This window comes from Salvelinus alpinus, chromosome 27 (assembly GCF_045679555.1).
Source record: "Salvelinus alpinus chromosome 27, SLU_Salpinus.1, whole genome shotgun sequence".
NCBI classification, from domain to species: Eukaryota; Metazoa; Chordata; class Actinopteri; order Salmoniformes; family Salmonidae; genus Salvelinus; species Salvelinus alpinus.
Window position 1 is genome coordinate 27,434,871 of NC_092112.1, and position 14,430 is coordinate 27,449,300.

General features: G+C 43.8%; 1 protein-coding gene across 8 annotated transcripts in view; it reads left to right on the plus strand.

The window, feature by feature from the left end:
* The window catches only part of fam184ab (family with sequence similarity 184 member Ab), a 204,527-nt gene that overhangs the window by 189,300 nt on the left and 797 nt on the right, over positions 1–14,430 (plus strand). For 2 of the 8 annotated variants that reach the window (XM_071370060.1, XM_071370059.1), the window contains 5 exons: positions 2,618–2,802; positions 4,241–4,387; positions 7,043–7,166; positions 7,564–7,668; positions 8,594–8,805. In XM_071370060.1, the coding sequence (XP_071226161.1) occupies positions 2,618–2,802; positions 4,241–4,387; positions 7,043–7,166; positions 7,564–7,668; positions 8,594–8,805 (773 nt within the window). Of the gene's footprint in view, positions 1–2,617; positions 2,803–4,240; positions 4,388–7,042; positions 7,167–7,563; positions 7,669–8,593; positions 8,806–13,784; positions 14,015–14,430 lie in introns of those variants that run through there. The other 6 variants (XM_071370061.1, XM_071370062.1, XM_071370063.1 and 3 more) reach the window with 6 other exon arrangements.

A 14,430-nucleotide genomic window follows, 5' to 3' on the forward strand; every position in this document is an offset into this window, starting at 1 on the left:
CCAGATGAATGGGCAGATGGGAAGGTTTGGGGGAGGTGCGCTCCTGTCATCTCTAATATAGGGATCAATAGAACTGCTACAGATTTGGGATCTTAATTTGACATATATCGTCACAGCAAAATAATCCTGCAGCAACAGGATTTGAACAGTTTAGTCCATAATGTTGCTTGATCAGTGGTAAGGCTATTAGCTGGCCAAAAGTAGGCTACATGAAAAGTGCAATTCTCTTCATATAAGTGTGTGTTGGTGTGGGTTTTCAGTGAATTTCTGTAAATCAAGAAGGTCATCTGCCTTCTCAGTGATCAAATGAAGCTCTGTATGTAGCTGTATTGGGAATGATTTGAATTCAAACTACAGGTACTGTATACTTGATCTCCTCATTTCTGGAGGCTGAGGGAAAAATTTTGTCTGGTCCTAGGGCTTGTGATCACCTTCCTCTGGCCTTTTGATCAGCCTGCTCTGAAACTGTAGAGACAGACAGTCCTGTGGAAGCAGGGAGAGGGAGAGAAGAGAGAGAGAGAGAGAGGGGAGCTGGGGCTCAGAGAGTAGACTTGTCTTCTAATCAGCTCCTCGCTGAGACCTGTCTACTCCCAGACCACTGTACTGTGCCCTCTACCCACCTCTATTCACAATACTGTCAAAATAACTCTCAGCCAGCCACAGAAATTACATTTTTCATATATATTTTGTCAAAGATAAGAGATCAAATGTGGTGATTATTGGAGGTGGGAACTCCATCTACCAACTTCCCACCAGTCCCTCAGAAGAAGCTTTTAAAAACTGATATTTTGTTCCTGTGACATTTTATCCAAAGGCTTTGATGCTTCCTTTGACCTGGAAAAGTTCCACCTACAGAAGGGGCTGATTTTGAGGAGTGCTGCTCGAATGGTTCCACCATAGAATTTGCTCTCCAACAGATTCCCATCTATGTATGTACAATGAATATTGCTATTCTATAGTGTCATCGTGACAGAGTCCGTGGTATTTACACTGGCCCTCAGGCACGTTGCAGCGTGAGTGTCCTCACTGTGAGTCTCAGTACTGCTAATAGAGCTGTCACCACTGTCTCACTTCACAGCCCCCACACACACATGGACACGCACACGCCTGCGTGCACACACATTCACATGAATGGACACACACACACAAACACACACACACTTTCCTAACCAGCCACAGCCTACACAAATATAGGGTCAAGCGCCAATTACAACCTAGCTACAAACTCCCTTCTCCCACACTGATGTTTAGCCATTTAACTCTGTTCTCCACTGCTGGCAATGTCTGCCTCTAGACCTGTCCTTGTGGAAATCCACAACCCAACCATGCAGAGACATGTCAATCATGTGTGCCTCCAAGCCAAACAGGTATCCACTGGGGAGATTGGAAGGCAGCAGAAATGTCAGAGTGAATTTCTGTTAAGCAGAGGATGGAGAAATGATCTTCTATGGAGGAGAGAGAGCCAGTCCCCTAAAACCTGCCCCCTGCAGTGGCCCACACATGAATAACTAGAATACTGTTATCACAATAATCTGCTGGCATGAAATTATATTTACAGGAATTCAAAGTTAATACATGCAGATTGTAATATGATTACACAAGAGCCATTAACTTTATAATTCCAGTGTTTGGCTTGACGGTATGCTGCGTGAACTGTTAGCTAGATGTCTCTTTTAGAGAGGGAGAGACTTCTAAAAGAGGTGCTGTTGCCGAAGTGGGAAATGACCCTTGAGCCAAGCAAAGCATGATACATCTACACCATGGCTTTACTTCTAGCTCCAGTCAAATCAGGTAGTTGCATGTATTTCTGCCTGGGTAAAAGGAGATGTTTGCATTTGGTATATCAGCCTGGTGAGTTAACTGTTACGTAACTTTGGGAAAGAGAGTGATAATATCCTAGAGTAGTCTAGATTCAGATGGCAGAGTTGTCCCTATTACATACTGAACAATTGACTAAATACATGTATTCTAGGGAATGTTTTCCGATATGTTTTCAGTACAATTGACCCTGTACCTGGTTCGAATCCAGGCTGCATCACATCTGGCCCGTGATTGGGAGTCCCATAGGACGGCGCACAATTGGTCCAGCGTCGTCCAGGTTTGGCCGGGGTAGGCCGTCATTGTAAATAAGACTTTGTTCTTAACTGACTTGCCTAGTTAAATAAAGGTTAATAAAAAAAATGAAATGCCCTTTTCCTGGGATGCAACCTTTTCCAGGCGATCTAACAGTCCTCTAACACATTGTTGTAACTCGTACTAACTATAAACAAATACAAGCAGCACAATCAGCACTTTATTTATCAGTAGATCTATTCAGCATCAATATTATCAACCTCCCAACAGACGTGTTCAGTGAAGTCCACATTTAGTTCTGAGAGAGGCAGAGGGATGCCATGGCATGTGAGTGTGCTCACGTATTATGATGTAGCATCCATGGCAAAGCTGTAGCATCCATGGCACTGTAAAGATGGTGTCAGAAAGTATCACAGTACCCCCTGGGAATACAAGGACAGCACAGCAGCACACGCCAGTGGGATCACATTTTCTTGTTTTTGTTTGCATATAAATGTGTGTGTGTTCCTTTGTGCCGTCGTATGTCTGCCTTTTCCCCGTTCAGGAGAGGGAGTTGCTGGGCCGGATCTCGGATCTGCAGGAGGAGGTGGTAAGGAGGAAGAACCACATTGCTCAGCTGGACCACGAGATTCACACACTGAACGAGAACATCAACACACTCACCAAGGAGCTGGAGCTCAAGGGCAAGGAGGTGCTGAAGATCCGCAGCGAGGCCAACCAGCAGATCAGGTGGGCTGGAGGAGAGTGCAGGAGGGGAGGGCAGGGTCGTGATCCTACCACAGGGCATTATGGGGTGACAAACAGGAGGGTTGAGACAATAACAGGTCATCTACAGTAAAGCTGTTCTGGTGCGTTGCCAAACTTAATTAGGTGAGTCTCTGTAGGCGATCTCTGCAGGTGAATGCCTGTACCTCGTTTTAATATGGCCACGATGAAGGTTTTTAACACGTTTAGTTCAGATGACTGGTGAATCACAACCCGACAAGTTCAGTTGTGTGAATTCCTCTTGTTTAGACGTGACAGTTGGTGGCCATTGGCAGTGCTGGCATCGTTTTTGAGTTAGATTACATTTGAAGGATACTGGCAAGAGAAAGAGAGGAGGCCAATTTGCCTCTCCCTTCTGGAAGTCGTGTTTTGTGCATTGTTATTCCCTTTGATGACTTGGTCTCTTTGACATTTGTTTTTCTCCTGTAGTTTAATGGTCAAATAAATGTATAAGAAAATATGAAAGTCAGGGTTATTTGGAGCAAGGCCTGAATATAATCTATCATGCTTTTCCCACAGGCTGATATTAATAATTCACTCTTATATTAATTAATAATGTGGTCTGAGGCCTGGATGGAACGAACAGCAGGCTCTCTCATTAGAATTGAAGGCCTGTTTGGTGATGAATCAAAAATGGAGGCTGATGCTTTTTTAGAGCTAGAGATAATCAAGCGCATGCGGTTAGTGTGTGTGGTGTGTGTGTGTGTGTATGTGTGTGTGGTGTGTGTGTGTGTGTGTGTGTATATATGTGGCGTCAACAACACATATCACTGGTAGGATTCCAGGCCCCTTTCGGAGCACCTTTCACTTCCAATTATGTAACACGCTGGCGAATCCTAGTTTCCTGAGATAAAAATAAATAAATTGGAAAAGATTTGTGTCCCTCAGGGAGCGTTACTCAGGGAGAGGCAAACGTATTCCTCTGCACTCCTCGTGCTCTGCCTCTCTCTGACTGCAGTAGCTCTGCGTGAGCAACACTGCCATGTAGTCTACTGAGGGGAGAGAGGGAGGGAATTTGCAGGGAATTTCAATCAGCTGGTGTAATGCCTTGGAAGAGTCCTGTCTATCTGTCCCACATCAAAATAAATCAATAAATAAATAGAGAAGAGTGTTTTCCACTTATGGCGAAACAGTGATATCGCTCCTCCAGAGCCTCCTGCTATAAATTATATATGTCTTTCTTGGCAACAAAAAAAGAAGGAAAGTCAAAGATGAAGGAAATTGTAATGGCGCCAGCAGGATCAAAATAAATGTCTGTGGTAATTGTGCCAAGTTAGGATACTGAGTTAGGATACTGAGTTGGGATACTGTAACAACTCTACATGGGAGACTGTACCTCAGAGCTGGAGAGATGTATAAAGACGTGATCTGAATGGGTTTTAATGATTTGGTCTTTTCTCAGGGCTCATGAACAGGACCTGTCGAAGAAACACGAGCGAGAGATGGCTGAGATGAACGCAATGCACAACAGAGAGACTCAGAACATGCTGTGTGACTTCAACAAGGCCCAGGAGCTCCTCAAAGACAAGATCTCTGCTCTGCAAGTACTGTACGTACAGTACATCCAGTATGTAGTTGATATAGCACTCACTGTGAGAGCATATGTGATAGTGTGGTTATATAAAGCCCTGGCAGACGATGAAAGGCCACAGTCCCTGGCAGAGCACAGGCTGAAGAGGTGAGTGTCCCACACAGATACAGGAATGGATGGAAGGAGGAAGGAAGGATTGGGAGGGAGGGATGGATGGATTCAAGAGGGGAGAGCGGGTGGCTGCACATGATCTCCGGAGGTGAATATGGCCCATTGGGAAGGTCCTTCCCTTTAATGAGAGATCTGACAGACCTGTTTTGTTTTCCACTGTGCTGCATGGAGGTGACTGTGTCCTAAATCCCAAACCGCATGCACACGCACGCACGCACATTCACACACAAACACACTCTGTCTATCAGCAGCAGTGTCCTACTTGGGATAAACCTCCAGCTAGGTGTGCAGGTCCCCTAGCTTTCAAGACACCACAGTACTGTACACAAACAGTACACACCAGAAAATACGACCATAGACATAGAAATCCCCTGCAATCTACTCTGAATAGATCCAAGGAGATGTACTGTAATGATTATAGGGATAACAGGCAGCTTTCTCTGTAAGAAATATGTTTGGGATACGAGGGAGAAGAGTGAGAGAGTGAGAGAGTGAGAGAGTTAGATGGAACAGATATACAGGATCCTGGGACTGGGGAGTGACCTCATTTAGTTTCATGTGAATGAGAGCACCATCTAGACACAAAGCCAGCTACTGCAGAGAGAGCATCTGTGATGCCCTCCACCAAATCTTCTCATGGCTCAATCACACCTTTCAAAATGAAATGCTAGTGAAGCATACGTCATTATTTGTGCATGTTCCTCAAGTAAATTTGACTGACAAACAGAATCCAGTACAATCCTGTAAAAAAAATTCACATTAGCCTTACACAGATGTGTCTGTTGCTAACCTTTCTAAAACCAACAAGGTCCAAGCCCCTGTCATTCTCAATTTTCTGACTAGTTTCCAAGGCCTTACCTTGAGGTCGACAATTTACTGCCTGCTAATTAAGCACATAACAAATCTATTTTAACAACAGCCCCTGTCCCCTCCCCAATTAATCACCTTGGCAGCCTCGTTCCCCAAAGCCGGTCCCTGGCCATTTAAGCTCTATGAATATTTTATCTCATTACATCTCCTATTGGTTAAACCCATGGGAACCAACACAAGTTTGTTGTCTGATTGGTTGTTGTTCGTTTTAGTGCTTCCTAGCTGTTAGTTACATCTGTTTTGAGTGATGTCGCTGGAGAGTTGAGTGGAGTGTGATGATGAGCAGTGTTGGGGAGTAGTGAACTACATGTAGTTCAACTAGTAATTTAACTACATTTTGCAGTAGCTTGGTGGTAGTTGAACTAAATTCTAATCTAGGTAGTGTTTTCAGTAGTAAATAATGTTTTTTACCATGTAGCGGTGTAGCTAACTACTGGAACTACACACTACTTTTTTGTCTAAAATAAAATATGGGTGAAGTAAGCAATACTTTCCTTTCTTTTTCGGCATCAGCCCTGCCTAATTCTCACTTGAAACATTGTTTTTGTGTTTAATAAGATAAATTACACATTCTATTAACAATTGACTCCAGAGTGATCTGTTCTTGCAATTTGTAGTCTATGACATCAGATTTAGATATGATAATTTATCACGCAGTAGTTTGGATGTAGCGAACTACTTTTTCAAAGTAACTTTAGTTAAGTCAACTATATTTTCTTAAGGGTAGCTTTAGTGTAGCTAACATCTTTCACTGTGAAGTAATTGGTAGTTTGGTAAACTATATTTTCAGAATAGCTTCCCCAACACTGATAACGATATTTATTTAAAAAAGCAAGCCAGCACCAGCCTCCCAGGCTGCATTGCAGCAACATGTTGGTTTCACATTGTTTATGTTTGGAGCATGTGTAGGGATGCAGATGAGTCTGTAGTGAAACGTGACACTGAAGTAAAGTGTAGTGGATGCTGTTTCTGTCAATTAAGCAACAAATGAACGGATCGCTGATGCATAGCAGCGTGACAGAAGCAGTTATCATGATATCCAATACGCTCCCTCTAATTCAAGCGTGTTCCTGTCCCTGTCTTGCGTCTGAGTTTGATGGAGAGTTTGGTATCACTTGTCATTCCACATCTGTAGTGGTGAGGACGTCATGCCAAACTCGACATGATGGATGCTTGTTTCGAGCACGAGGAATATCTCGGCATATTAAAGTCATCAATCTCAAATTAGAGGCAGCACAAACTGTGGAGAGGCAGATGGCTTTGATCACTGATAAGTACTCTTCTAAAGAGCGCTCGTTATTTGTTGAGAAGTTTAATTGGAATTCAGAACAACATGTAATGTTTCTCGTGTTTTGATCATAGTAATACACAAGCACTAATAGGCTTTCTGATTCTGAGATTAAAGGTAGGAGAGTTAAGAGCTAATACTTTAGTATTGATCTGCAGATGATGGAAGGGAAGCTTTCAAAACATGCTCCCTCAGTGTATGCTCATATCCCCATGCTGATCCAAGGCACTTTGATCATCATGTTACACAAACAAAACGTTGTTTCCACAATGTTACCTGTTTCACACTGTGTTGTGAGGAAACTGTGATATGTCAGAGCCCTAATGGCCCCCTCCTCTCCCCAGGTTGGAGGGCACGGAGGATAAGTTCCGGAACAGGGAGAGCCGGCCTGAGGACTTGCAGGTGATCGCTGAGCTAAAGGACATGGTGACTGAGAGGGAGTCCCTCGTCAAGAAGCTGGTGGTAAGTGTATGTACACAGTACAAGATGGCTTACAGGATGCCCTTGTGTGGTTTTACCCAACAATCCTAGACATGGAGCCTGCATGCCTGTCTACCTCCAATCAATAGTAGACCAGACTACGGAGTGCTGTTGCCTTGCGTGATTAAGATTTCTCATTCAGCAGCAGTAGACTCCGGTATTTTACAGCCATTGAGTCCCAACAATGTATTGTAGACCGCTATTCAGTATACTGTATCTATAGCACTAGAGCTTGGCTAGAAACCCTGTGACTTTTGCGGGTTGTGTCACACGGTACTGGTATTTAAGCCCACGAATGACATTTAATTGGAGTGTGAGGTGTGAGATGCTCCATCAATAACCCAGAGCACCATGACCTAACTGAAGTCTTTCTGTTGACGTGCAGGATGACAAAAAGTTCTACCAGCTGGAATTGGTGAACAGAGAGACCAACTTCAACAAAGTGTTCAACACCAGTCCCAACGTGGGAGTAATAAATCCCCTCATCAAGGTGAGCTGACCGCTGCACACTAACACACCACACACAGACAGACAGACAGACAGACAGACAGACAGACAGACAGACAGACAGACAGACAGACAGACAGACAGACAGACAGACAGACAGACAGACAGACGACTAACACTGACCATGTGCATTACCTCGTCTTACAGTATATACTCTGCCAGTTGATTAGAGCCATATAGCTTATCTGAACTAATCTTTGACTCTTTGTGAAGACCAAAAGCGTCAGGTGACAATTTGAAACCCTTAGGGAACCATCCCGATCGTTACAAGCCTAAACCACTAGCCTGTACCTCATTGTAGAAAATGGTTGAAGTGGAGATTTTAAGTTGCCTTTCCACATATCCTTAGTCTTGATTTCCATTGGAACCATTCCATGACTTAGTGGAGAGAAGTTGTGTCCCATTCCAATGTAAATGCAGCAACCCCCTGTCTCCCAGTTGAATGGATCACTCTGCATGGTCAATATGTAACTGTTGACTCCATTTCAAGTTCTATAACTTCCGATATTTTGGTTTAGTGTTACATATAGTTTGTGTGTGTGTGTACATTTGTTTTTGTGTGTGTGTGTGTGGGGGGTGGGGGGGTTAGTCAGTGTGTGTGTCTGTTATCTCACTGTTCAGGCATCCAGTTCTCCTTTGCTTTCCAAGCCATTCTTTGTTAGTGTGAACTTTCTGTAGCCTCTTCATGTGATACTTTTTTCTCATCTTAATTAGCATATTAGAGCGACTGTTCCTTCGCTAGTTGAGTGGTACGAGCTTGACCTTCAGAAAGCCTCCATCCACATAAATCCTCTGAGAATGAGAAATATATAGATGTATAAATATACAGTATATACACAAGTTTTTTTTTTTTCATTGGACTAGTTCTCCCTATTTCCGTTTCTTTGTGTTTTTGTCCCTCTGTGTAGCAAAAGAGAAAGAATGACAAATCAGCAAACCGATTCAGCAGCTCTCCAAACCTCAGGGCTCTGGAGGCAGCAGGAACAGGGATGGGGAGCGGGCAACCCCAGCCCAACCGCTTAGAGCCTATCCCCAACTCCCCCATTCACCACCTTGACCTCAACACTAGCAAACCTCTGCCCCCACCGACCCCTCCGACAGAGCCCAAGAAATTCATGAGGTGAGCGCCGCCCCTCGCTTGCCGCTGACGCCTCGGTCTGCGCCATGGGCAGGCCCAGGGTCAAGCACACTGACACACAGACATTGCCCTGACCCTCGGCCCATACAGCTGCAGATAGGCGGCTTTCATACAAACCTCTCCAGTCAGCTGCCATATCCCTTTCTGATGGGCTTCAGTCTTTGAAAGAAACTTCTCAATGTTACCCTCACTGGAGGATGTTGATGTTCTTCCCCCCTCTCTCTCAGACTTCGCTCTGATGAAACAGAACAGCGTCAAATCAGGAATTACGGTTTTTAAAAAATCAAAAAAACACTCCAGTCTGAAAGTGTAATTACCTTGAATAATAGATTAAGTTGCCTGCTGCCTGTTGCCAACAGGCTGAGGGGTTCATCCCAGGATTCCCTCTTGATTGCTATTCTATTTGAAGGACATGATGGCTTTTGTCTTTGCCTGCAGTTTTTGCGAGGCTTTGATTGTGTCCCCAGAGATTTGGCTTTCGGAGAGAGGGAGCGCTCCCACAATTACTCCCCCCACTTCTTTGTCAACTTATCTTTACTGTATACCAGGAAGTCATTGGCTTTACTTGACGGTTTCTTTTCAAACACACAAAGGGATATTCCATCTGAACCTACACACACTCCAGGAGATGTATGAACACTTTACTATATTATTCTAAAGCCCCATGCAATACATGAGACTTTGAAAATGGCATTGGAATGCAAAAGGAGCATGTGTACACCCCACCGTCACTCTTAACATGTTAGCATAAGTGTTCCTGCTAGCAGTTGCGTCTCTTTGTGTCTTTGTATTTTTCTCATTGAGTGATGTGTTGTTGTTCTGTTAAACCACCTCATCCTCATCGGCCTCCAGGCATGCTGCACTTACTGCACTTTGTTGTCCACATTGATGTGCAATTGTTTGATTTGTATATGAGGAAAATCTGATTGTGTAATATAGATTGTTGATGTTTTTTTTTCACCATGTACAGTTCTGTGTGGTGATGTGTGAAGCCTTCGATAACAACAACAACAGTCTTCTCATCAACAAACCCTCTCTCTCTCGTGCCTTGGCATTGCTTTGCTCGTTGTGTTTCCAGCTATCATTCTGCACATGTGTAACAAACACACATGTGAATGTGATACTCTCTTGTGCATGTGTTGTACTAGCTTGTGTGTCTGCACTCGTCCGGTACTTAGGTTTCTGCCTATTGATGCACTTGTTATCTATCTGTGTGCCTCTCTGTGCTTTGGGTTCCTCTTGCTGCATGCTGCTCTGTATGTAAGTAAGTTGCAGATGAGTCAGCGTGGCAGATTTGTGCGGGGCTGCCCTCCATTGTCATGGGACTCTCCCATCACTGCATCACACACACGGCCTGTCTGTCTCAGCCCCTGTCAAGGTGACCCTGTTTCCACTAAGAAACAAATGCACCCCAACATACAGTACCTCTCTACTGCAGCACATACCACACTTATGATGCTCTGTATTATACATCTGTTTTCAGATTATATAAAGCTGCTTCTATCTCTGTGCATGCAGTGTCCTTTAAATGCTGCCCTATTTCGATTCAGGAGGCCTATACCAGAATACAAATGTTTTTTAGTACTTGGAGAAGATGCCTAGATCAATAAGACTTCTTAATTCAGCTCACCAGCAAATTTGTACCAATAGAAATTGCATACATATACATTTGCATACCTAATTTAGTTTTCTCTATGGAAAACACTAGTATGCATGCTTATGCTATTTCTCTGCTTTTAGCTTCTGATGTTGTTGAAGTCAGCCCTGTCTGTCTCAGCCCAGGTGTTCCCTAGATCTGGAGTTGGTGATTAACAGACCAGAATGCATGTTCAATTCAGCATTACGTTGGATTTGCTGCAAAGGAGACTACTGAGACTGAGGAGAGAATGATTGCAGAGGAGATATTTTAGGATAGTTTTCAGAGACATAAACAGTTCTGCACAGGATGAAGAGGCCACCTGTCGTTAATTGAAAACTTCAGACATGTTTAGCTCAGTCAGAGCAGTACAGTTTGTGCAGTGCAGAATGAGTACCGAGTGCAGACTGTGTTTAATAATTTGTCTTGTATCATCTGGTCATGATAATATACTGAACAAAAATATAAATGCAACATGCAACAATTTCAATAGTTTTACAGTTCATATAATCAAATCAAATCAAAATCTAATCAAATTGTATTGGTCACATACACATGGTTAGCAGATGTTAATGCAAGTGTAGCGAAATGCTTGTGCTTCTATTTCCGACAGTACAGTAAAATCTAAGTAATCTAACAATTCCCAACAACTACCTAATACACACAAATCTAAAGGGGTGAATAAGAATATGTACATATATGGATGAGCGATGGCCGAGCGTCATAGGCAAGGTGCAATAGATGGTATAAGGTACAGTATATAAACTCAGCAAAAAAAGAAATGTCCTCTCACTGTCAACTGCGTTTATTTTCAGCAAACTTAACATGTGTAAATATTTGTATGAACATAAGATTCAACAACTGAGACATAAACTGAAGAAGTTCCACAGACATGTGACTAACAGAAATGGAATAATGTGTCCCTGAACAAACGGGGGTCAAAATCAAAAGTAACAGTCAGTATCTGGTGTGGCCACCAGCTGCATTAAGTACTGCAGTGCATCTCCTCCTCATGGACTGCACCAGATCTGCCAGTTCTTGCTGTGAGATGTTACCCCACTCTTCCGCCAAGGCACCTGCAAGTTTCCGGACATTTCTGGGGGGAATGCCCTCACCCTCCAATCCAACAGGTCCCAGACGTGCTCAATGGGATTGAGATCCGGGCTCTTCGCTGGCCATGGCAGGACACTGAATCACGCACAGAACGAGCAGTATGGCTGGTGGCATTGTTATGCTGGAGGGTCATGTCAGGATGAGCCTGCAGGAAGGGTACCACATGAGGGAGGAGGATGTCTTCCCTGTAACACAGCATTGAGATTACCTGCAATGACAACAAGCTCAGTCCGATGATGCTGTGACACACCGCCCCAGACCATGACGTACCCTCCACCTCTAAATCGATCCCGCTCCAGAGTACAGGCCTCGGTGTAACACTCATTCCTTCGACGATAAAGGCGAATCCGACCATCACCCCAGGTGAGACAAAACCGTGACTCGTCGGAGAATAGCACTTTTTGCCAGTCTTCTCTGGTCAAGCGACGGTGGGCTTGTGCCCATAGGCAACGTTGTTGCCGGTGATGTCTGGTGAGGACCTGCCTTACAACAGGCCTACAAGCCCTCAGTCCAGCCTCTCTCAGCCTATTGCGGACAGTCTGAGCACTGATGGAGCGATTGTGCGTTCCTGGTGTAACTCGGGCAGTTGTTGTTGCCGTCCTGTACCTGTCCCGCAGGTGTGATGTTCGGTTGTACCGATCCTGTGCAGGTGTTGTTACACGTGTTCTGCCACTGCGAGGACAATCAGCTGTCCGTCCTGTCTCCCTGTAACGCTGTCCTCACAGTACGGACATTGCAATTTATTGCCCTGGCCCCATCTGCAGTCCTCATGCCTCCTTGCAGCATGCCTAAGGCACGTTCACACAGATGAGCAGGGACCCTGGGCATCTTTCTTTTGGTGTTTTTCAGAGTCAGTAGAACGGCCTCTTTAGTGTCCTAGGTTTTCATAATTGTGACCTTAATTGCCTACCGTCTGTAAGCTGTTCGTGTCTTAACGACCGTTCCTCAGGAACATGTTCATTAATTGTTTATGGTTCACTGAACAAGCATGGGAAACAGTGTTTTAACCCTTTACAATGAAGATCTGTGAAGTTATTTGGATTTTTACGAATTATCTTTGAAAGACAGGGTCCTGAAAAAGGTATGTTTCTTTTTTGTTGTTGCTGAGTTTACATATGAGATGGGTAGTGTAAGATATGTTAACATTATTAAAGTGGCATTGTTTAAGGTGACTAGTGATCCGAAGTGACTAGTGATCCATTGAAATGAATTCATTAGGCCCTAATTTATTGATTTCCCATGACTGGGCAGGGGTGCAGCCATGAGTGTGCCTGGGAGGGCATAGGCCCAACCACTTGGGAGCAAGGCCCACTCACTGGGGAGCAAGGCCCAGCCAATCAGAATGAGTTTTTCCCCACAAAAGGGGGGGGACAGAAATATTCATTAGTTTAATCAGCTGTCTGGGTGGCTGGTCTCAGATGATACAGCAGGTGAAAAAGACGGATGTGGTGGTCCTGGGCTGGCGTGGTTATACGTGGTCTGCGGTTGTGAGGCTGGTTGGGAGTACTGCCATATTCTCTAAAACGATGTTAGAGGTGTTTTATAGTAGAAAAATTAATATTAAATGATCTGGCAACAGCTCAGGTGGACATTCCTGCAGTCAGCATGCCAATTGCACGCTCCCTCAACTTGAGACATCTGTGCCATTGTGTTGTGACAAAACTTCACATTTTAGAGTGGCCTTTTATTGTCCCTAGCACAAGGTGCACCTGTGTAATGATCATGCTGTTTAATCAGCTTCTTTATATGCCACACCAGTCAGTTGGATGGATTCTCTTGGCAAAGGAGAAAAACTCACTAACAGGGATGTAAAGATTTTGGGGATCTTTTATTTCAGCTCATGAAACATGGGACCAACACTTTACATGTTGCGTTTATATTTTTGTTCAGTAAAATCCAACCTTTAAGTTTAGAGGTTGTTATTTGACATGACAACTGTGGAAATAGCCATGGTGGGAAATTAAAACTTGAAAGTGTCTTAAGTTACATAGTTCTTTATCAGACCCAATATTGCAATTTCCTTGCCTTTTATGTTTCTCAAATATTAACTGAAATATGAAGTTATGAGTCATATATCACAGAGATGTTAATCTTGAACCCTTTGTGCACTGTCGTTGTTGAGAGGAGAGGCCTTCTCATTATAACTGTATGTTCTGACATTTCATTGAGAGTTCTCCTCCCACTCATCCTCTCCTCTCCTTTGGCTCTCCAGACCCTCGGATGTCAAGCCCTTCTTAGATAGGAGGCATCTGGTGCCCGTCAACGGGTTAAGACCCCTGGACAGAAACTGAGGAAGGGGCCTAAACACCAGACAACCAGTCAGTCAGTCAGTCAGCAAGTCATCCAGACAGTCAGCCAGACAAGCACCAGAAGGATATCCAGCGCTATAAGCAAAGAGCAAAGGTTATTTTATTTGCAATAAAGCTGTAACATTACAATACAGTGAGGTTTGTTGGTGTTTATTGTGAATTTCCAATGCCAAGGCTATGGTCAAGCCAGCAACCCAGTGAAATGCATTAGGTTGAATAGGTTACATCTTGGGTAGACTGCATAGAACAAACCACAATAGGCAAGTTTGTGGTCTTTCAATACATTTTCCCTCTAACATTCTTTCCTTGGGCTTATCATTGGATTTGCTTTTCAGAAACTACAGAGTATGAGGAGAACAAACACTATTTGGTATTCAGGATTTTTAATAGATGCATTCACATTGTATAACCAAGAGAGCATAATCCCCTAAGGACCTGAGTCAAGGATGAACAACTACATGGTCTTGTTGTAATTCAATCTCACTAAACCCAATGGTTGGATGATCATGTAGAACAGAAATTGTTGTGTTAATACAACCACAGGCTCTC